The sequence below is a fragment of the Anolis carolinensis genome, chromosome 5, assembly GCF_035594765.1.
Source record: "Anolis carolinensis isolate JA03-04 chromosome 5, rAnoCar3.1.pri, whole genome shotgun sequence".
Taxonomy (NCBI): domain Eukaryota; kingdom Metazoa; phylum Chordata; class Lepidosauria; order Squamata; family Dactyloidae; genus Anolis; species Anolis carolinensis.
The window spans coordinates 175000586-175025118 of NC_085845.1; the positions used below are offsets into that span (position 1 = coordinate 175000586).

Below are 24533 nucleotides of genomic sequence, written 5' to 3' on the forward strand. Positions count from 1 at the left end.
CAAAGCACAAACAGTGACAGATTCCAGGACTGTATATGAAATATAAGTAGCAGATTGTTTGTACGCACTGCCAACTGCAACATAGCCCGCATCGTAAACACATATCCAAGTTCTATCCATATTTTTCAAGATATTAATATATTTTTCTCTACATCTGGCAAAGAAATTGGCTGGCTCTTGATATTGTATCCATGTCCTGAATTTTCCATAAAATATCAGCAGCATAGGAAAAATTGCATTTGAGGATACTGTAAAATCTTGTTTCTGATTAAATAATAGAAGGTGATGTCATACCTCCATCATTTGGCCGTATGTTTAATTCATTTCAATCCCCAATTTGTAAAATGCATCTCAGGCGATAGCAGAATCCCTAATCATCTGTCTTGGAGAATGCAGGAAGTTTCCTGGAGAATTTAGGTCAATCTTGCAGTCACTTACTCGGGACCTTAATTATGTGGCGACTGTTATACACATAAATTAGGCACAGGATTTGATGTTGTGTGATTATTTATTGAAAGAACCTACCGCTGTGTGCTTCTGCAAAGAGCACGAGTTAAGCTTGGCTTGAGAACCTTAGTGAAATTGCAAATTGCTGGGTGTGTAGAATCTGGAGCTTCTCCCTGAATACTGTTTTCAATAGTCTTCCAGCTGTGACAAACAGAATTTAATACAGCAGAACCAAAGAGGGAGAAGATTCAGAAAATACATACTGCCCAGTCAACCAAATACTTTTATAAGCTCACTCCAAGAGCTGGCTGCCACAACCACATTTGCTTCTGGTAACACAGATGCACACCCATTACAAAACATAGCAGTTTGTTTTGCTTCTCCCTTGGTTTTCCTGATGCCAATAATTAAACATTGGAAAAACCCCATGTGTACACTAAACACTTTTCAAGAGCTTTTAAGCATGGAGAATTTGTATAGGGAAGCACGTAGGTTCATTTTCAAGGCTGAAAAGATCCTTTTCTTCAAAGCATATTTTCACAACATAATATGTGAATGGAATTAAGTCTTTCTATCCCAGGTGCCTTCGCATCACACTGGAGCCCCAGTTTGGAATCAATATTGTAGTTCTAAAAAGGTTTCCATTCTTTTAAGAATGTGTCCAATGACGTATCCCTCAACAAAATTGCTAACGTGTCCATCTCTATTAGTTCCCACATCTTCACTGTCCAATTCTACACAGTATGCTTATTGAATTTAAAAATGGAAAAAACAATGTTGTAAGGTTGCTGTATGGCCATGTTCCAGAAGCATTCTCTCTTGACATTTTGCCCACATCTATGGCAGGCCTCCCTGGAGGCTGTGAGGTATATTGGAAACTAAGCAAGGGAGGTTTATATATCTGTGGAAGGTACAGGGTGGGAGAAAGAACAATTGTCTGTTGGAGGCAAGTGTGAATGTTGTATTTAATCACCTTGATTAGCATTTAATGGCCTTGCCAGCTTCAAGGCCTGGCTGATGCCTGCCTAGGGGAACCCTTTGTTGGGAGGTGTTAGCTGGCCCTGATTTTTTCATGTCTGGAATTCCGCTGTTTTCAGAGTGTTGTTCTTTATTTAGTGTTCTAATTTTAGAGTTTTTTTTAAAAAAAAATACTGGTAGCCAGATTTTGTTCATTTTCATGGTTTCCTCCTTTTTGTTGAAATTGTCCACATGTTTGTGGATTTCAATGGCATCTCTTTGTAGCCTAACATGGTGGTTGTTAGAATGGTCCAGCATTTTTGTGTTTTCAAATAATATGCTGTGTCCAAGTTGGTTCATCAAGTGCTCTGCTATGGCTGACTTCTCTGGTTGAGTTAGTCTGCAGTGCCTTTTATGTTCTTTGATGCGTGTTTAGGCAATGCTGTGTTTGTTGGTCCCTTATCCACAACTGCATGGTATATGGTAGATTCCTGCAGAGGTGAGAGGATCCCTCTTGTCCTTTGCTGAATGTAGCATTTGCGGCCAGTGGTTCCTTTGATGTATGGTAAGAACACTCTTCCTCTGGGTGGATCTTTGTTTTTACTCTCATGGCTTGTTCTTGGCCTTGCAGCTCTTCTGATGTCTCTGGTGGCGTCTCCATTGGCCTGTAGAGCCCAGTTTAGGTGGTTCAGTTCACCTTGGAGGAAGTGAGGTTCACAAATTCTTTTTGCACAATCTGCCAGGGCTTTAATTGTGCTTCGTTTTTGAATTGGGTGATGGTTGGATTTTTTATGTAGGTATCTATCCATGTGTGTAGGATTTTTTTTAACTGTGTGGCCCAATTGTCGATTGGGTCTGTGGATGACTAGAACATCTAGAAATAGCAGTTTCCCTTTGTTTTCTTTTTCCATGGTGAATTGGATGTTTGGGTGGGTGCTGTTGAGGTGGTCCAGGAACTTGTTGTAGTCATGGGTGTTTCTATCATCAAGTTGAGTGAAAGGTCGTCCCCATGGTAGAGCATGAGGAGTGTGAGCCATTTGCACAAATACACACACACACACACCTGAATTTCTTCCTACTCCAGAGAACATTGCTGGCTGTTCTCTGAAATGACTGGCACAACTCTTCAAAGCTAGCCATCCAAAACACAGAGTGAGACAGTGAAAAAACAGCAGCAAAAACAGGGGCAGAGATATGGAGCAACACATGCTCCCTCAGATGGCAAGAGCACCTGGGACAGTTCTGACCAGTATCAGGGACAACCTGATATATTTTAAGATGAAGAACAAAATTGTGCCTGCTCACTTTACTAATAAAATACCCAGATGAACTATTGGATTCTACTTTTGTACTATTAAAGGGACCATGTCTGGTGTCATCAGGTTAGTTTAAGTAGAACAGGGAAGACCCTGCGGCACAAACATGTCATTCTGTTGATAGTTTTCTGGGCCCCAACATCCAATGGGTAGAGCAGCCCCTTCACACCATCTAATAGCAGAGTTAGCTCAGCATGCATCACTCTCAGTCCTAAAATCACACTCTATGAAAAAAGGTGTTTAGACAGTCAACTTGAGATACAGGACAACCTTCCTAACTTCAAGGAAGCATTTCAAGGTCCCCATGGATACTAAAACCATGGCAAACCCTACATCCTGACCATAGACTACCCTAGCATCCCACCTGAAAATCTCAAAAAGCTCACAAGCACTTCTGGGTGAGGGGGAAATATTTTGGAGCATGGATATGTGAAAGTATAGATATTCACTCTGAATAATGAGGCTGTACTGTATTTTTCTTTAAAAAAACACTATATAAATGGAGTGTGGCATTCGGTAAACAGTGGGACAACTGGATACAATGGTTCATGCTCTTGAGATAATCTCCTAATTAGACTACTGTAAGGCACAGCATATGAGGCTGCCTTGAAGATAACATGGAAAAGAAAAGAAGAACTATAACTGAAACATATAGAGATCCAAGGCATTTTATTTCCTGAAGCATGGGGTAGATGTAGAATTAATGAAGTTTGTCATCACTTTAAATGATATGGCTCAATGCTAGAGAATCTTGAGATTTGCAGTTTGGTGAGGCACTAGCACTCTTTGATAGAGAAAGCTAAAGACCTTGTAAAACTACAATTTCCAGGATGCCACAGCATTGAAGCATAGCAGTTAAACTGCAGTAATACCTCACAACCTCTGAGGATGCCTGCCATAGATGTGTGCAAAATGTCAGGAAAGAATACTTCTGGAACATGGCCATACAAACCAGAAAACACACAACAACCCTGCACTAATTCTGCAGTGTAGATGCACCCATGGTAACAAATGATATGTTGCAGTCTACACACACCCTAATTAAGATGCATCGAACTCTAAGCCAGCCAAGTTATTTTGGCAAAGGAAACAGAAAATCTCTCAAAGTGACTCTCTTCATGTCTAGCAGTAATATATATGATAAATCAAATGACAAATCCTTTGCTGTCGCCTTGTGATCTTCAAAGTCTGCTGGGTAGAGCAACAGCCTAATGATAGAGCTGGCCCTGACTGTAGCAGTATAATAACACTTATCTGGATGCCCATTTAGATTTCTGCTCCAGTGGAGAAATTTCTCCGACAGTTGAGAAAAACAATCCATATCCCAAGCAATATATGTTGACTTCTCACCTTTAAATTAACCCTGAATTCTGCAGGATATAGCATGACTACTTGTACAGCTGCCAAGGTGTGTTTCAACTGACCTGTCTCCTTGCCCCTGTTCTAAGTTGCAGAACATGAATCAGAGATGAAGGGAAAGAAAGATTTTGTGTCATTGTTATCCAAGCCTCTTTCTGCTTTGCTGCTTTTTACACTTGGTTGCGTTCCATAGCATTCACCATTTACTAAAGCCCTGAACACTCACTAACTTCAGAGTTCACGTTGGACAGCTTTCTTATTAAGGGAAAGCATTTCTGGGTAGAAATGTGACCAGAATTTACACAGGGTTTCCATTCCTTTGCCCCTCAAAGCCATCAGGTATCAAAAATTCTGATCATGCAGCAGTCTAGAGGAAATATTCCAAATTCTTTGCAGTATCAGAATTGTCCTTTTGACCTTACTCACAAATTACTCAAAATAATCAAAAAGCAATACTGGTAATTAGCAAAATGCAGTCAGCCCTCCACATTCACTAGAATTAGGGACACAGAACCCCCACAAAAATGAATAGGGTAAAGGTTAAGATTTTCCCTGACATTAAGTCCAGTCGTGCTCGACTCTGGGGGTTGGTGATCACCTCAATTTCTAAGCCAAAGAGCTGGCGTTGTCCATAGACACCTCCAAAGTCATGTGGCCGGCATGACTGCATGGAGCACTCTTACCTTCCCGCTGGAGCAGTACCTATTGATCTACTCACATTGGCATGTTTTTGAATTGCTCGGTTGGCAGAAGTGAATACCCACAAATAAAAAAATGCTATTGTTTTTTATCTAAAAGAGCATCTCTCCTATATCATCCTACATGACTCCATGCTAGATGGTTATTGAATCACACAGTAGGACCTAGATATTGCTAGAGAAAACATTTAAATCCAATCCACAAATAATCAAGTCTGCGAAAGACAAACCCACATATTTGGAGGGCCATCTGAACTACCATTTCACCATGCAGTTTCCATTTTATTAAAAATTCCCCAACCTAAGGATGGTTTTAGACACAAAAACATTACAAAGTACTACAAAGAATAGACATTTCCGGCCTCTCAATTTCAACAGAATGGAGGAAACCATGAAAATGAACAAAATCTAGCCACCAGTATTTAAAAACTCTAAATCAGAACAGTAAATAAGGAACAACATTCTGAAAACAGGGGGATTCCAAACATGAATCAATCAGGGGCAGCTAACACCGGCGAACAAAGGATTTCTCCCAGGCAAGAAGAAGCCAGGACATGGAGCTTGCAAGGCCATTAATGCTAATCAGGTGATTAATTGCAACATTCACACTGGCCTCCAACAGACAAGAGTTCTTTCTCCCACCCTGGACCTTCCACAGATATATAACCCTTCCTTGCTTAGTTTTTTCCAATATACCTCACAACCTCTAAGGATGCCTGCCACAGATGTGGGCGAAATGTCAGGAGATAATACTTCTGGAACATGGCAATACAGCCTGTAAAAAACACAACAACCCTGTGATTTTGGCCATGAAAACCTTCAACAACACAATTCCCCTGATCACCATTTCAAACATCCCAAGCTATTGTTAGCTTGAAGGCTTTAAACAAACACAACCAAAGCTAAGCTGGTTTTTCTGCAATCACAACAGATAAACATGAAATGAATGTGGAAAGGAACAACTGAGCACAGTATTAATAGTATAGGGAATCTCAACTTTTATTTTTAAAAATTGGTAAAAAGTTCTAGTCCTCAAATCAGTGGAAGCAAGTTTAAAAGTGTGTAGTAGGTCAATGGTTCTCAACCTGGGCTCCCCATATGTTTTTGGCCTACAACTCCCAGAAATCCCAGCCAGTTTACCAGCTGTTAGGATTTCTGGGAGTTGAAAGCCAAAAACATCTGGGGACCCAAAGATGACAACCACTGGAGATGATGATGATGCAAAATCAAAGCTCAGACTGAAAACAAAGTAGATTTACGAAGCAAGGTTTTCTCCTCCTTTAATTGCTCCTCTTAACTTTCCATTCCCCTCTTCCCAATTTCTTCTCCATCAGCTCTTTTGCTCAATAAACTGATTTGCCTCATATGTGGAGCCCATTATAACCTGTCCACCTGAGTCACAAATTGGCTCAATTGTTTCCCATGTCTTCCGTAATGGGCACTGATAAGGCAATTCCTTTATTAAGTAGAGGTCTGGTTAGGAGTCCAGCTCAATTGATGAGAGTTAATGGTTACAAAGTAGTTGGGAGGTAGCATTTTCCAAAGAGGAGAAGGCACCCACCTACTTTCTCTGGGGAATTAGGGACAAGCTTGCATTTGTTGCCTCTGGCTATATAATTGTTCTGAGAGTATACTTCTTGTGTCTACAGCTAATATTACACAAGTGCCATATTCTCCAGGGCTCACTCATTTTCAGGAAACAAACCCTGGGTACTACTGCCCCTGAAACTTCTCCCTTTGGAGGGCTAGAAATACTCTGTTAATGGAGAAATTGCATATTCCCCCCCTTTTTTTCTAAAAGTTTGGTATTTTAATGTACTCAGAATTCAGTAGGCCTTCAATCATCTGCATCTACCTAGAAATGTTTAGATTATAATAAATTAAATCGGAGTAAATATGTGTTGTGTAAGCCTCCAAACCATTCTGTAATGAATGCCCTTTAAAGTCTGTTGAGCCACCAAGGAGATCCTCCTGCTTTGCCCTAGTATTCTTACATTTAGAAGTGGTTTGCAATGTTTTCCCAAACTACATACCCTTTATATCAGTGATTCTCAACCTTCCTAATGCCACGACCCCTTATTACAGTTCCTCATGTTGTGGTGACCCCCAACCATAAAATTATTTTACTTTCTACTTCATAACTGTAATTTTGCTACTGTTATGAATCGAAATGTAAATATTTATTTATTTATTTACTACATTTATATCCCGCTCTTCTCACCCTGAAGGGGACTCAAGAGTTGCTTACAAATCAAATGAACATACAATATATTATTAGCATAGCACAATATAAGCATTAAATTACTATATTGTACTATATCATTATATGGTAATATTATTAGTAATATTATATTTAATATATTATATATAAATAATATTATTATATTGTATTATTACTAGTATAATATTATATTCCATTATAATATTATTATCAATATTATATTATTATCAATATTAAATATTTATAAATATCTGATATGCAGGATGTATTTTCATTCGTTGGATCAAATTTGGCACAAATACCTGATACGCCCAAAGTTGAATACTGCTGGGTTGAGGGGGGATTGGTTTTGTCATTTGGGAGTTGTAGTTGCTGGGATTTATCGTTCACCTACAATCAAAGAGCATTCTGAACTCCACCAATGATGGAATTGAACCATTCTGGGCACACAGAAATCCCATGTCCAACAGAAAATACTGGAAAGGTTTGGTAGGAATTGACCTTGAGTATTGGAATTGTAGTTCAGCTACATCCAGAGACCACTGTGGACTCAAAACAATGATGGATCTGGTCCAAACCTGACACGAATACTCAATATGCCCAAATGTGAACACTGGGGGAGTTTGGGGGAAATAGACCTTGATATCTGGGATTTGTAGTTGCTGGGATTTATAGTTCACCTACAATCAAAGAGCTCCTTGAACTCCATTGATAGAATTGGGGCAAGCTTCCCACACAGAACCCCTATGACCAACAGAAAATACTGAAGGGATTTAGGGGATATGTAGTTCACCTACATCTGGAGAGCACTGTGAACCCAAACAACAATGGATCTGGACCAAATTTGGCACAAATTTGGGAGGATTCACCATCTGTTTCCAAAAAGGAAGGACACGAGAAGAGATCTTCAGCCTTCTCTGCCTTTCTGATGGTTTAGGCGACCTCTCTGACACCTCCTCGAGACCCCCCTACCAGGTTGAGAAACACTGCTCTACATGCTCTCCAACAACTTTACTTTCATCTTTTGCTTTCTAGCCATATACAGCTGTTGTTCCTATTGTTATACAGCAGTCTGTAAGTTACCTGGAAACTGTCAGAATGTCTCCCCTGATTTTGTATTCTGTAAGTCAACCATACCCAGTTTGTTTATGTTTCTCTTGTGTGTCATGCATTTCAAACTCAAGGAGCAGACGTTTCAGATACATAATGTTGTAGGTAGGATTCTAACAACCAATTAACTAGCAAATTCTATAGCGTCAGAAAGAAGTCTTTGGTATTTGGTGTTGTGCGATTAGTCATGGAAAGTTTCTTCATCAGATCCAGTTTTTCTTCCTTTAATTTCACGTTTCCAGAATTTCTTTGAGTTTCTTCTTGTCCCTACTTTTATTTTGCATCTCTGCCCATGATTTGATATAGGATGAATTAGTTCACTCTATGAGAACCCTGATTTACAGTATGTCCAGACCAATCACTGCATTGAACCATTTATATTTGTATGAGATTTTCAAGATGCCCCCCACTTCCAGAAAGCCCTGTGACACCTGCCAATAACAGATCTGGATGAAACTTGCACACAGGCTACCACCACCATTGACCCATGATGATGGGAATTGCAGTTCACTCCACATCCAGAGAGCACTGTGAACCCCCTCAATGATAGATCAGGATTAAACTTGGCACACAAACCCATCATGACCAATGTTAAATACTGGTGGAGTATAGGTGGAATGGACCTGGGATCATGGGTGCTGCAGTTCATCCTGGATCCAGAAAGCACTGTGAACGCCACCAAGGACAGATCTGGATCAAACCTGGCACACATACTCAACATGGCCAACTTTAAATACTGGTGGGGTTTGAGGGGCAATGAAAGAGGATTATGGGAGTGGTAGTTTACCCATGTCCTTACATATTTTCTAATCGAACCATTCATAAATTCAAAAACAAAGGATTATTTTTTTCTAATAAATAGCACTACAAATGACCTAACCTGGGCATCGCTGGGTACCTAAGCTAGTATATATGTGTGTGTGTGCATGTAAGTGTATGTGTATGAGAGGGATAACCTTTGCAGATAGAAAGCTCAAGCATAGTGTGAATTGAATCTTAAGAAAAGGAATACAACAGGGAACTGAACCGACAACGTGTAAGTCTCGAGTGAATATCCTGAGCAACCTTCTTCACACTTATGTCAAGAGCAAACCCCTTGCCTTCTCTGCTATCTTATTTAAAAATTGTTATCCTGAGTCCCTCAGGTAGTCATAAAGGATAGGTGTATTTTTTTAAGTTTTCCCTTGTGCAGCACTGTTTACAGCACTGTCTACAAATGAGAGTTTCGTATGCTCAGGTGCAAGAGTGAGAATTTGTGGTCTTCACCAGTTTTGCAGTTTATTCATTTTATTTGTTGGAGAATCAACATTCATTTTATCAGTTGGATTTCCTCCCCTGCTATTTTTACTTGTGGTGTGTTGTTTTGTTTTTCATTTGCCACCTTGATGTTATAGTATGTCAGATAACCCTAGATCTTGATTTCATGTAATGACTAGGGAACAGCTCCATGTGAAGTCAAAGAAATCGGTTCTTTCAGTGTCACAGAAATGGGGCACATTGGCTGGTCCAGAAATTGTTTCGGGTCCGTTGACTGTGAAAATGGGTGGGAAGTCATACCACATAAATGTGTCCAGAATTTGGAGGAACCAGACTAACCAGGTAGCATGGCAACCCAGAGAAGGCAACATGGTGTAATGGTTTCAGCATTCAATACAGCTTTGGAGACCACAGTTTAGATCCTCAGGCTGGATCTACACTGCCATATAATCCAAAATCTGATCCCATATTATCCATTTTTAACTGGATTATATGAGTCTAAACTGTCATATAACTCAGTTCAAAGCAGATTATCTGGGATCAGATACTGGATTATATAGTAGTATAGAAGTGCCCACTATATAATCTAGTATCTGATCCCAGATTATCTGCTTTGAACTGAGTTATATGGCAGTGTAGATTCATATAATCCAGTTAAAGCAGATTATATACCGGTACTAGTATAGAAGGGGCCAAGACCCCAATGGCGCAGTGGGTTAAACTGCTAAGCTGCTGAACATACTGACTGAAAGGTCGGCGATTCAAATCCAGGGAGCTCCCACTGTTAGCCCCAGCTTCTGCCAATCTAGCAGTCTGAAAACATGCAAATGTGAGTAGATCAATAGGTAGCGCTCCAGTGGGAAGGTAACGGCGCTCCATGCAGTCATGCCAGCCACATGATAGGGACACCATCAATCAAAAATGTCATGAAGGTACACAGCAACATCTGGCAACCCAGTATCACCTTAAAACAAAAGAGCATTTTTCAATGGTTAGGCATCTATAGACAACGCTGGCTCTTCGGCTTAGAAATTGAGATGAGCACCAACCCCCAGAGTCAGACACGACTAGGCTTTATTTATTTATTTACTTGTTTATTTACAGTATTTATATTCCGCCCTTCTCATCCCGAAGGAGACTCAGGGCGATCACAGTGTACATATATATGGCAAACATTCAATGCCATTAGACCAACAACACAGAGACAGACAGACACAGAGGCTATTTAACTTCCCAGCTTCTGGCTTTGTGAGGGTATGCTTGATTCCGGCCACAGGAGGAGCTCCTGCTTCATCATCCACTGTGACGACGAGTCCTTTTTTGATTGAGTACTTCCTCATCCGGTGTTGTAAATCAGTAAAATTAGCCTCCCCGCATAAGCGGTCCCTATATTTTCCTAATTGACAGATGCAACTGTCTTTCGGGTTGCTTAGGTCAAGAACGAGCAGGGCTATTTTTTATTTTAATTGTCGGGTGCTCATTCCAACACGGGCTGGCCTTGAATCATGACCTCTTGGTCATAGTGATTTATTGCAGCTGGCTACACAGGGTGGTTAGTAGCCAGGTTAGTAGCCAGGGGAAACCTTTACCTTTACCTTATAGAAGGGGCCTCAGCCATGGAGACCCATTGAGTGGCCTTTAGCAAGTCACATCCTCTCAGCCTCTGGGGACAGCAAAACCAAAGCCCTTCTGAAATCTTGCCATAAATCAGAAATGACATGACACCATAAATCAGAAATGACATGAAGGTACACAGCAACATCTGGCTGCCCCCAGTTTCAGGTTAAAACAAAAGAGTATTTTTCAATGGCTAGACAAGTGGGAAAATGTACCCACTTATTTCTATTCTTACCAAACTGCATTAATTTGGTAGGAATTAATGCAGTTTGGCCCTGAATGGCTCAGTGCTATGAAACCATGTCATCTTCTTTGCCAAAAGATGCTGGGTGCCTCAGCAAAGGACAACCCCCAGGATTCCATAGCATTGAGCTGTGTCAAACTGCATCAATTCTACAGTGTAGATGTACGCCCGGTCATTCCCTTTTATCAAACATGATAGTTTGTCTATTTCTGATATTTTATTTTATTTATTTATTTATTTACTCTATTTATACCCTGCCCTTCTCACCTCGAGGGGGACTCAGGGTGGCTTACATAATTTGGCACAATTTGATGCCACAGTTCAACAATATATATCAAAACAAAATACAAGCAATAAAACAAATGGAACATATAAATATAATAAAAAATTAAAACATAAGATATGCATAGTCCTGCCACCATCCTTAGTATTGTTCCGATTTCATATTGCACTATCCAAATACCTGAGAACATTTTGAGCATATTCATGCTGTTTGAATCATTGAATATTTGAACATTCATATATATATAGATATAGGTATAGATATATATTTAGATATAGTCTGTTTATTCAATAATCCCATTAAGGATAAGGTTGGTCTCCAATATTTATTGTATCTCATATTCCACTAATTCTTAGCCTTACCCCAACTGCCTTCTATCTTATCAAGCAACATATTTTCTAGTGAGTCATGTATTACAATATGTTCCAAATATGATAGTCTCACTTTAGTCATCTTGGCTTCTAAATAGAGATCAGGCTTATTTTTCTCTAGGACTCATAGATTGATCTTTTTATGAGTCCACAGTAGCTTCAAACTGCTAAATGGTAATATCCAGTATACAACCAGGTTTAAATGTTTTGTATTTATTTTTATTTATTCATTTCAGATAGCTGTAGGTTTAATTCTATTTTAGTGTTTATACCCTGTTTCCCCTAAAATAAGACATCCTCAGAAAATAAGACCTAGTAGAGGTTTTGCTGAATTGCTAAATATAAGGCCTCCCCCGAAAATAAGACCTAGCATAGTTTGTGTTTGGAAGCATGCCCACTGAACAGAACACCAGAGCATGCAGGATTGGTAAATGTACGTACCATAGATTGATGTACATGGAAATAATGGTAGTAACAAGAAATTCTTGATAGGATTCACAGTTTGTCTGATTATGCTGGTTTGTGATGACAACTACTGTACAGTATATAATAAATGTTCATTTTTTTGTTCAACAATAAATGTGAATTCTTCTTCATGGAAAAATAAGACATCCCCTGAAAATAAGACCTAGAGCATCTTTGGGAGCAAAAATTAATATAAGACACTGTCTTATTTTCGGGGAAACACGGTAGTATTTAAATTGTATATTGTATTGTGTTGTCAAAGGCTTTCATGGCCGGAATCACTGGATTGCTGTGAGCTTTCCAGGCTGTATGGCCATGTTCCAGAAGCATTCTCCCCTGACATTTCACCCACATCTATAACAGGCATCATCAGAGGTTGTGAGGTCTGTTGGAAATTAGGCAAGTTGGGTTTATATATCTGTGGACAGTCCAGGATTGCCTAGTTTCCAACAGACCTCACAACCTCTGAGGATGCCTGCCATAGATGTGGGTGAAACATCAGGAGAGAATGCTTCTAGGACATGGCCATACAGCCTGGAAAACTCACAGCAACCACTGTATATTGTATTGTTTTTCGCAGTTTGCCACTTTAACGTTTTTTAAAAGACAGAAAAAGCAAATAATAATAATAATAAATGTAACAAAGCGTGCATGAAGCCAAGACCTGTTGGAAAATAATACTCTGAGCACAACTCTGTATCTAGATTGCAGAATTATAGCAGTTTGACACCACTTTAACTGCCATGGCTCAATACTTTAAGAGTTCAAGCATCATAGCAATTTAATAAGAACTTTAAAACACATACACACACTCACACAAATTACAAGCCCTACAATTCGATGAGCCAAGGCAGATATAGCGGCATGAAACTGCTACAAATCTGCAGTGTGGCTATAGCCCCAGAAGAGGGTGGGAGTGGAGTGTGTGAAAGTTAAAATGCGCATGCGCAAAAGACTCAGATAACCTTGCGTTAAACCACGAGGGAGACAAGCGAGCATATAGGAAATGCATAAAGAGATGGAGCAATCCATTGCTAAATGGGTAAGAGGGGGCAAAATATATTCCCTCCGCTGAATTGTTGTAGACTCTTAGACTCATACAGGGAAAACCGCCACTGAATTAGGACATTATTCCAACATTTCATCATAAAAAGCAAGCTTTTCTTCCCCGAGAGAATATTCCAAAAGCTCACCCGGCCCCAAGTGGTACGGTCCTCTTCACCATAACCAATCACAAAATACAACTCGTGATGTATCATACGTTACTAGGTAGAAAAGACGCTGGTTCTCGCCGCCTAAACTGTAGCTAGCTTCGTATGACTTCATCGCTTGCCCGGGGGGTGGAGAGCCGGGACGCTTTTGAGCAGGATTGACAGTAAAGTTTACCAATCACATGTTTCCGTTCATAAGACTGGCGTAGGTTGATAACCAATGAGACGATGAAAATGAAAATAGAGACGGGAAAAGGGAGAGCAAAAGCCAATGGGAATAGAGGAGGGGACGAAATGTACCCAATTGGAGCTGGAGATTTAACTCCGATGCCAGTGCCAGGGGGAGGCACATGAGAGCGTAGTGTAGCGTTGCTAGGAGATCTGAGGGAGATCTTTCCTCCTTCGTTCGTGGCTCCCGTTGAAAAAGGCCTGACCGCTTTATCCTCCACCATACCATAATGCAGTAGTGACCAAAGTGTAGTTTTGGACTTCATCTCCCAGAATCCTTCACCATTGGCCAAGGTGTCTGAGGCTTCTAGGAGTTGAAGTCTAGAATCCAGAACTTACAAGAAGGGCTTCATTGGTGAAGGGGCCTGTAGGCCATGGTGAAGCTGGCTGCCAAATGCATCGTGGCAGGTGAGTTCTTAAAGTGGCTCACTTTCTCAACGTGGACTGTAGTCAACTCTGCAATGCTTTGGAAATGGTACTTTGTGAACTAACTCCCAGGGTCCCACAGCCTGCTTGACTACCACCATAGATGAGGGATTCAGGTAGTTGTGATAACCCAGTGATATCTCTGATAGTTGTGATCTAGATCAGGCATGGGCAAACTTCGGCCCTCCAGGTGTTTTGGACTACAACTCCCACAATTCCTAACAGCCAACTGTTAGGAATTGTGGGAGTTGTAGTCCAAAATACCTGGAGGGCCAACGTTTGCCCATACCTGATCTAGATATACAAAAGTCAAAGTATGTCTGTATGTTGGTTGGTTTGTTACATGCCGAAAAGACTACTGCAACGCACTCTAGGTGGGATTGCCTTTGAAGACTGTTCGGAAGCTATAAATGTTCCATCAGGCAGCAGCCAGATTCCTCACGGGAGCAGTGTACAGTGAGCAGACGATCCCCCTGTTGCGCCAGCTACACTGGCTGCCAGTCTGCTACCGAGCACAATTCAAAGTTCTGGCTTTAGCCTATAAAGCCCTAAACCAGGGGTCCCCAAACTTTTTAAACAGGGGGCCAGTTCACGATCCTTCGGACCATTGGAGGGCCGGACTATAGTTGACCACTGAGCAATAATAACAACAACAACAATAATAATAATAATAAAGAGGGTTGGAAGAGACCCTTTGGGCCATTGAGTCCAATCCCCTTCTGCCTTTGGGCACCAAAAGCACAAGCAAAGCACCCCTGACAGATGGCATCCCAGCCTCAAAGATTATAATAATAATAATAATAATAATAATAATAATAATAATAATAATAATAAAGGCCACCCTACTGGGATCTGCGCGCATCATCCGAAAATACATCACAAAGTCCTAGACACTTGGGAAGTGTTCAACTTGTGATTTTGTGATACGAAATCCAGCATGTTTGTTTGCTGTGTCATACAATAAAATAATAATAATAATAATAATAATAATAATAATAATAATAGGAAGAGAAGAAGAGAATCCTTGGGTCACTTAGCCCAACCCCCTTTTGTGCCATGGGGGCCGGATAAATGGCTTCAATGGGCCGCATGTGGCCCCCAGGCCTTAGTTTGGGGACCCATGCCCTAAACTGTTCCAGCCCAGCTTACCTGTCTGAACGTATCTCCCTCTATGATCCACCTTGGAGATTAAGATCTTCTAGGGATCCTCGCAGGCGCAACTGGTGGAAATGAGAGACAGGGCCTTCTCAGTGGTGACCCCTCAGCTATGGAACTCCCTGCCCAGTGAAATCAGAGCAGCTTTCTGTCCTTCACGAAGAAAGTAAAAACCTGGTTATGGGACCAAGGTTTTGGCTAGCAAGTAAGTGCAATATGGGTACATGGAATAGTGAAATGACTGATGGAACGGCCTTGGGTTTTGATTCCGGATGATGTGATTTTAATAATTGTTTTAATAATGGTTTTTTTGTTTTAATGTATTTGTTAGTTTTACTGTATGTATGTATGTATGTATGTTCATTAGGGCCTCCCGTGGCGCAGCGGATTAAACCACTGAGCTGCTGAAGTTGCTGACCGAAAGGTTGGTGGTTCGAATCCAGGGAGCGGGGTGAGCTTCCGCTGTTAGCCCCATCTTCTGCCAATCTAGCAGTTCAAAAGCATGCAAATGTGAATAGATCAATAGGTTCCGCTCTGGCAGGAAGGAAATGGCACTCCATGCAGTTATGACGGCCACATGACCTTGGAGGCATCTACAGACAACACCGGCTCTTTGGCTTAGAAATGGAGATGAGCACCAACCCCAGAGTTAGACATAATGTCAGGGGAAAACCTTTTACCTTTACCATGTTCATGGCATCAAATTGCTACCTTTCTGTAAGGCTGCTCTAAGTCCTCTTTTTGGAGTGAGAAGGGCGGGATATAAATGAAGTACTGTAAGTAAATAAATAAATTGTACCACAAAGGCTCCTATATGGCTTGATGGATCTAGACCACATACCCTGGAACACATACCCTTCATTATCTAAATTAAAAGAATTGAAGGGTATGAACTTAAAAAAAAAAACCTCCACTCTTTTCAGGCCCAGAGCAAAGGGAGATAATTTTTTATTTATCATGTTTGAAGCGATTTGAGGTTTCAGTCGTAATGTATTGAAAAACACAAAGTTAAAAAACTTGGCATTATACTAGATTTCCTTTGACCAGAAGCTTGCCATTTAGAGTGCCTCTGGTGTCACTGTGAGAAGGCCCTCCATTGTGCATGTGGCAGGGCCCAGGTTGCATTGTAGGAAGTGGTCTGTGGTTTGCTCTTCTCCACACTCGCATGTTGTGGACTCCGTTTTGTAGCCCCATTTTCTAAGATTGGCTCTGCATCTCGTGGTGCCAGAATGAAGTCTATTCAACGCCTTCCAAGTCGCCCTTGTCTTCTGTGTGCCCAGGAGGGAGTCTCTCATTCGATATCAGCCATGGGTTGAGGTTCCAGGTTTTGACCTGCCACTTTTGGACGGTCGCTTGCTGAGGTGTTCCTGCGAGTATTTCTGTAGATCTTAGAAAGCTATTTTTTGATTTAAGGTGTTGGCTTGCTGGCTGATATCCGAACAGAGAATGGGGCAGAGATGTCACTGCCTTGGTCCTTTCATTATTGGCTGCTACTTCCCGACGGATGTCAGGTGGTGCAATACTGACTAAATAGTATAATTTCTCCAATGGTGTAGGGCGTAGACAGCTTGTGATAATGTGGTATGTCTCATTAAAGGCCACATCCACTGTTTTAACATGGTGAGATATATTTCACACTGGTCACGTGTATTCAGTAGCAGAGTAGCAAAGTTCAAGGGGATCTGATTGTGATCCTCAGGTTGTGCTAATCAACTTCCGTATGATATTATTTCTAGCACCTACTTTTTGCTTGATATTCAAGCAGTACTCCTTATAAGTCAGAGCACGGTCCAGAGTAACTCCCATGTATGTTGGTGTGCAGCAGTGCTCCAGTGGGATTCCTTCTCCGGTAATCCTCAGAGCTTGAGATTCTTGTCCTTAAGATGAAAAGCACGTCTGTATTTTAGATGGATTAGGAATCAGCTGTTTTTCCCTTTAATAGACTGTAAAATTATCTAAAGCTTCAGAGAGCTTCTGTTCAACCATTTCAAAGCTCCCTGCTTGAGTGGTGATGGCACGATCGTCAGCATAGATAAAACTCTCTGTCCCTTCTGGCAGTGGCTGATCATTTGTATGAATGTTAAACACTGATGGAGCAAGCACACTCCCCTGAGAAAGAAAGAAGAGGGGAAAGATGTATGAAGTAAAGCAAAGGAAAGAAAGGAAGAAAAGATATAGGAAGAAGGCAGATGAGGGGAATGAGGTGTCTGAGGTGTCTTATATTGATCCTTGTATGTTGTTATTTTATGTTATTGGTGTTGTTTTATTGATTTTGGTTATTTTTTGTTGTATTTGATGTGTTTTTGTTGCACTCTTGTTGCCTTGTAAGCCGCCCGAGTCTCTTTTAGGAGATGGGGCGGGATATAAATAAAGTTACTATTGTTATTAATGAAATGAAGAAAGAGCTACAGAGAGAGCCTGCCCACCTTTGCCTAAGTATTGCCATGGAGACATAGTGAGGCAGACTTTCTCAGAGCTGGAGAAGGGAGAAAGCAGGTGAGCAGCAGCCCCTCCAACACCCAGGCAATGCTAAGTATATACGCTAATTATTATTATAATATCCCACTGCAGCATTATCATTATTATTACAGGTTACATATCTCTTGTCTGAAATTGTATGGACCAGAAATGTTTTGGATTTTGGATTTTTTTTTAAATTGATTTTGGAATATTTGTATTTACATATTGTACATAATAACATCTCTTGGATGTTATGCATTTATGTTTCATATAAACCTTCTATACAGAGCCTGAAGGTAATGTTATACCTAATATTTTGAATAATTTTGTGCCAGAAACAAATATCGTGTACGTCAAGGTATCAGAAAGCAAAGGTGTTATTATCTCAGCTACTCACATGGGTATTTTTGGACTTTGGAATTCTATATAAGGGGTATCCAACCTGTATTACCATCATTTTTGTTCCTTTATATCCAGCTTCCTCCCAATAATGAGATGCAAGGTAGCAAATAACATATTTCAAAACAATACAGATTATAACTATATAAAAGCTTCAGTAAAGATATAAATATATATTTTAAAACACAATTAATAAAGTTAAAACATTAAAATTCATTGCAAGATAACATACAAACTTTAAAGCAGCATTGCAGAGCATTAGAAGCCCAATCCAGTCCATTTCCAAAAGCCTGGGTGCATCTTCTACATTGTAGAATTAATGTAGTCTGAGTATGGAAGCTTTGGATTTGTAGTTTTACCAGGTCTTGAGCCTTCCCTGACAAAGAGTGCTGGAGTCTGACCAAACAATGACTCCCAAGAGGCCTTAGCATTGAGTCTTGGCAATTAAAGTGGTATCAAACTGCATTAATTATACAGTGTCTAGATGCACCCTCTGATGGCATAGAAATGTCTTAATTTGAGGAGGGGGAGAGAGGAGGATGGAGCCCTTCTACCTACATTTGGAAGAGACGTCCAAAGTCTGGGAGCAACCACCAAAAGGCCCTCTCTCTGAAGATATCTGAGAAGGTGGTGGAGCAGAGAAAAGGGCCTCTCCAGATAAATATCAGCATTAACATGCTCTGAAAGAATCATAGAGTTGGAAGAGACTTCACGGGCCATCCAGTCCAACCCCCTGCCAAGAAGCAGGAAAATCACATTCAAAGCACCCCTGACAGTTTGCCATCCAGCCTCAGCTTAAAAGCCTCCAAAGCAAGAGCCTCTACCACACTCCGGGGCAGAGAGTTCCACTGCCGAATAGGGAGAGAAAATGGTAAAGAAGAGAACTTAGCCTCCAAAGTCTTGCCATCTGAGACTGGAACTATAAGCAGCACTTACTTTGCAATAATTTCACTGAAATCTGTTGGAATGACTTTCTGGGTTAAAATGGTTAGGATTCAGCTAGAATAAAGCAGACACTTCAGGTTAATTTTCGTGATCTATAAAAGCAACACACAGAAACAGGTCAGGAAGGTGCAGTCAGAGGCAAAGGTAATCTTCCACTGCCAAATATAAACTCCCCAGATTGTTTTTACGATGGTTTTACGTTTGCTGCTTATGCAAACTGCCCTGAATGAGAAGACAATATAAATAAAACTGATGACTACGCTGACTAACAAAACTGTGTTCCTTTGAAACAGACTCCTGCCTTCAAATTTGTAAACTAGGAAGAAAAAAAGCAAGGGAAGAGGGACTATTCATTTTTGATTTCCAGTGGGCATAGAGTGAAACATGGGTATATAGCAGCTTTGGAAAGGAGACATTTGTTGGGGCTGTGGCAACTATAGTAGAAAGAATGAGTTTCCACCCAGCTGGAGGATTTTGTCAAGATGCCACAGCTTTGTATGGACTTAGCTAAAACAAAGCTCTTGAACATGTCAGCTCTGTCAACATGTGGTATCAGATGTAGCTAAATCCTGTTAATAACCATTCTACACCAAGGAGGCCCTTTAGACGCTCAAGATAAAGAACAAAAATAAAAAGAATATAGCAGCTGTGATTATATAGTCAGCAAAAGGAGAAAAGACATACAGTGGGCCCTTGGTAGCCACTAGGGTTTGCTTCCAAGAACCCTCACAGATAACAAAACCCAGGGATACTCAAGTTCTGTTATATATAATGAGGTAGTAAAATGGTAAAATCAAAGTTTGCTTTGGGTATTTTTTTTTCAAGCTGTGAGTGATTGGATTCGGAGGGCCAGCTGTACTGTTGAGGTATAGGACTGGAATGCTAGAATATGTTGCAATAGGCCATTGTCCCAGTGTTATATTACATTCCAGCTTCAAACGGAAGGGAACCATTCAACATTATAGTACCAGGGCCCTGGAATGTGTCCCAAGTGAATTTAGCTGAATCTGAGGAGTCCCTAATTTGCATTCAAAACCTAAAGCTTATCCAATTCATATTTCAGTTTATTCTAAAGGGAATCTAGCTGATGGAATGCTACTGTCGGTACAAGAGTCAGAACAGCAGACAGCTTTAAGGAAATAGTTCAGTGAATGCATAATATATATGGACACAGTTGTATTCTATATGGCACAACTACTGCCAAGTCCATACCTTTGCCAGTGGATTAAGAACTGATGAGAGTGGAAGTGATCACAAAAACCAAAGAGCGTACAGTATGCCTACAATGCTGATTGTATCAAAACCAGAGAGCAAGATTTAAAATTTGCTTGCTTTGACAATATATTTTCAAAAAACATATAGTTTGAAAAGGAATTGCATGTTGCTTCAATTTGCTTGAACCGCATTTTTCATAATACTTGATGCTGACAGGCTTATGGCAGATACTCTTAGCTGTATTCACATTCAAATGAACAAGGATGGAAAACATGGAATTAAGCTATTTTTTTATTTTATCGAAAAATGCAAGTTTAAGAAAACCAGTACATTTTTATACTGCGAGTTTTTAAAGGCAAGAAGACATTGTATCTAGTGAAATGGACTTCTTCCTGTCTCCTTGTTGAACAGGTGATTCAGCCGTGGGGAAGAGTGCCATGATCCAGATGTTCTGCAATGATGGGGCTCATTTCCAAAAAAACTATACACTGGTGAGCCATGTAGTTGAATGATGGAAACTGTAGAAAACAGAAGGTGACGTGCTCTTTGCAAATCTAGATGTTAATCTTGTGTTATGTGCTATTATGATCTTTTCCAACTATCCTGAAGATGTTTTAGAGCAAACTTTCAGAAAAGTGTCAAGCTACTTCATAGACCTATGCAACCAATCATCTTGAAATGCAGGAACATCTCCTATTTCATTTTGCACTGCTTACTTAAAGAAATATGGAACATACTCTCTGTGCAGGTCTCTATTTGTAGAAGTTCAGTTTGAAAGAGAATTGTGCATGTCAGGCACATAGATTTACAGTTTCCCAACTGACATCTATCTGCTTTGTAAGTAAGAGAGGGAGGCTACATTACCTCGCTTCAAAAATCGTTGCTGAAATAAATGTATGAGCAAGTCTTCAGTTTGTGTGAAAAATAAACTTTACAGTGAACAGATAATTCCTCAGCATAGTTTCATTTTCAACCTGAACCCAAACATCCACCTTTGAGATTTTTGAGTGTTTCTCCAACTGAAGAGAAGTTGTTATTTAAACGTATTTTGGAGGTGATCTGAAAGCTCCAAAGAATTCTGTTGGCTCAGGCAGGTTTGGTATGAAGATAATTTTTGGCTTTCTCTGAATCTTTTTGATGTGTTTTCCTTATTCTGATTGACAGACAACAGGAGTAGAACTGCTAATGAAGACAGTACCTATTCCAGAGACAAGTGATAGTGTGGTGAGCCCAGTTAACATTTAAATTAAAGTGTTTATGTATGTACATTTAAGTACTACCTAGAGATAGTTTTTTCCAGTTATTTCATTGGAATTAGTTTTTTTCTGTTCAACTAATCATCTTTGTTTGTATTAATGCAGAACATGGACAATGCTCTAGATTTATTTAAAGTTACTGGATTTATTTAAATAATTTTGTAGTGATTGAGTTCTCCTGTCTATTTGGTTAGCAAATATGTAGCTGTGTTAAAATCCCAGGTGCCCTTTTGTGTACACAGTGAGCTTATATTGAGAGCATAAGCTGGACCTGGACACTTAATGGCAATGAGAAAGCATTCAAAGTCAATGCACGCTGTAAATATAACAAAACATCCCTCTGATATGGCTCTATTCTACCACCATTCATTCATAGGCTAGTTTTGGAGATGAGGAACAATATTGTAATATAACTATGGCCTCCAAGAGTATTCCAGGTAATAGGGTGTGCTTTGTTGAAAAATAAAACAGTGAACTTGTGTTGTGTATATAAAATTACACAGACACTATTTTGCAGGGTGAGTAGTCTCTTGGGAAGAGCATTTTTAATGATCTGGGATGGCAGTTACTTCTTTTTTTGTGACTACTCCCAGATATGAAGGAATTTGGTATTTAAATATTTGTGCTTTGTGTGGAAGATTCTTGTTTTTGCTCCTGCTTTTAGGAACTCTTCCTCTTTGATTCGGGAGGCAAGGAACTCTTTGCTGAGATACTTGACAGACTGGTTAGTATAACATGAAGTCTTCTTTCAAGAGATTCAATGTGTGGGGAGGGGGACCCTGATCCTCCCATCTTAACTGAAACACTCATGAGAAGAAAGAGTAATCATTTTCAACTTCTTTTCTCCTTGATAGTATCCGAATAATGGGGTAGGAATAGTGGGATTCCCAACAAATGTTTCTTAGGGAAAGTAAACAAAAGTTGTCTTACATCGGCCAGTTTGTAGTTGCTGAGGTCCTTGTGAAAACTATTGACTTTTGCAGGCCTTGGTCTGATCTAGCAATAATGTGTGTTTTGTGTCATTTCATACAGTTTAGTTGTGCCCTATTTATTTGGAGAACCTGCATGCACGTCTTCACATTGTAAATTTCAAAGCCTTCAGTTAGCGTGGCCTCATCTAAAACATTTGCTAGCTCTCTGCAAAACAAATAAAGAGAGTGTGGAAAAAACATACCTTTTTGGGACAGTTTTAGATTCCTTTTTATTTAACTTTACAGGGTAGATTTCTATATATCTATGCAGGAGTAATTTCACTGAGGTCAGTGTATGTGAGACTGCTATCCCATAAAGGTTTTATAAATAGCATTTTACTGCAGTATGGACAAGCTACTTCTGCACCATTAATTCCCTTTCAACCTATTTACAATTCTTCAATGTCATAAGGAGAGGACGGTAATTAAATTATTATTATTATTATTATTATTATTATTATTATTATTATTATTTAGTCTTTGATGTGTTTTAGAGTAGTGGGTAATTGAAACAGAAATAGATCTTTTCTTCTGAATATGAAGATTATTTCCATAGGATGACAAAATCCTTTTTATTGGTTTCCTTTATTCTGTTCCTTATATCTGCCAAAATAACTGTCTTTGTGAAGTTCCTGGGCCTTTATTTTCTATTGACCACATCTATTTCCATATGATTTACAGTATTTTCCCTTTGCTACACAGTGGGAACAGCCAAATGCACTATGCATTGTATATGATGTCACCAGTGAAGAATCTTTCAATAATTGTACTAAGTGGCTAGAGAAGCTGAGGGCCCAGACCTCTGGAATGCACATACCAGGTAATAAACTGAAGATCTTTATATTTTGAACTGTATCTCTTGCAAATGAGTTATGACAGACCACTGCATCTTAATTCCAAGTGGTAGATATGGCTTTCTTGAGTTTATTCAGTTATATTCTAACAAATATGGAAAGTAAATATCATTTGTGAATTTTGTCATTTATTAACTGGTATATAACAATCTATTTTCCTGTCTTTTTTGTAACATGCTAACTTGCTAGGTGTTGTGGTATTTGTTGGTAATAATGTTTTGATTTCATTCTTATTCTTTTTTTTTTGCCTTTCTAGGTGTATTAGTGGGCAATAAGACTGATTTGATTGATAGACGAGTTGTAGAGCGAAATCAAGCACAAGAATGGGCAGAAACCAATGGCTTGGAGTACTGTGAGATTTCAGTTGTAAGTGTCTTTATACACTTGTGTTGCATCCACAACCCAAGAAGCCCACTATTTCTTAAATCTTGTTGGCTTGGGTTGTCTCCAGCAATAGTTTTTTGATGAAATAAATAACCCAGACCGTTTCCTTCTCATTTCCCCATCTATTTTTTTTGTCTTTACAGAAAGAAATGGAAAACTATGAAGCACCTTTCCGCATTTTAGCAAATTCCTTCCACCAACTGTACAAAGAGAAGGTGGAAACCTTTCGTTCACTGGTTTGAGGCGGATCTGAAGTTTATGCATATTGACTTTTTTTATTTGAGCCTGAAAATAATCATATGTTTAATTATCATCGATAATGACCTAAGAGAATGGAAATTAGACCTTATGTTCTGTTTCTTTCTGGCAATTCTAAGGCAAACAACCCATTAAAGGTGTTTTTCTTCAGCTGTCATTCCAAATCTTAGTTTGTTGCCTGCCTCGTGGCATACAATTTTAACAGGATGTTGTTGTTTGTGGGTTTTGAATGATTTTGCTGTTTAAATATTGTGACAGCAAATACAGACTAGTTACTGTGAGAAATTTCCAGAAATAAAATCTATTCTAGAAAATTGACAGGCAGCATGTACAAACCAAATAACAGCCCGGCTATCCGGGTTCAGATAAATTATTAGGAATAGATAACATTACATACTCTTCTAGAAGAAACCAGAGATCAAAGTA

At 39.7% G+C, this 24533-nt stretch overlaps 2 protein-coding genes across 3 annotated transcripts in view; one reads left to right on the plus strand and one right to left on the minus strand.

The window, feature by feature from the left end:
- ncf4 (neutrophil cytosolic factor 4) overlaps nt 1–13794 on the minus strand; it is a 118185-nt gene extending 104391 nt beyond the window's left edge. The window contains exon 1 of the mRNA XM_062982983.1: nt 13539–13794. The gene's annotated coding sequence lies outside the window, so the exon portion shown is untranslated. The remainder of the gene's footprint in view (nt 1–13538) is intronic.
- A 99-nt stretch (nt 13795–13893) lies between these two features.
- On the plus strand, nt 13894–24257 carry ift27 (intraflagellar transport 27). 2 transcript variants are annotated; one of them, XM_003220937.4, is made up of 7 exons: nt 13894–14192; nt 20796–20875; nt 21549–21608; nt 22305–22364; nt 23314–23431; nt 23722–23831; nt 23993–24257. In XM_003220937.4, the coding sequence occupies exons 1-7, from the start codon at nt 14159–14161 to the stop codon at nt 24089–24091; spliced, it is 561 nt and encodes a 186-aa protein (XP_003220985.1). In that variant the 5' UTR covers nt 13894–14158; the 3' UTR covers nt 24092–24257. The 2 variants fall into 2 exon arrangements, with proteins under 2 accessions (XP_003220985.1, XP_062839055.1); XM_062982985.1 differs by having other exon boundaries at nt 13914–14192; nt 23293–23431.
- Nucleotides 24258–24533: the final 276 nt, after the last annotated feature.

What these genes read in the sequence shown, in the direction of transcription:
- ift27 (XM_062982985.1), top strand. Translation starts at nt 14,159, where the DNA reads ATGGTGAAGCTGGCTGCCAAATGCATCGTGGCAG. An exon ending in CTGAGATACTTGACAGACTG is followed by an intron (nt 22,365 to 23,292) that starts GTTAGTATAACA and finishes TATGATTTACAG; the next exon opens with TATTTTCCCTTTGCTACACA. An exon ending in CTCTGGAATGCACATACCAG is followed by an intron (nt 23,432 to 23,721) that starts GTAATAAACTGA and finishes TTGCCTTTCTAG; the next exon opens with GTGTATTAGTGGGCAATAAG.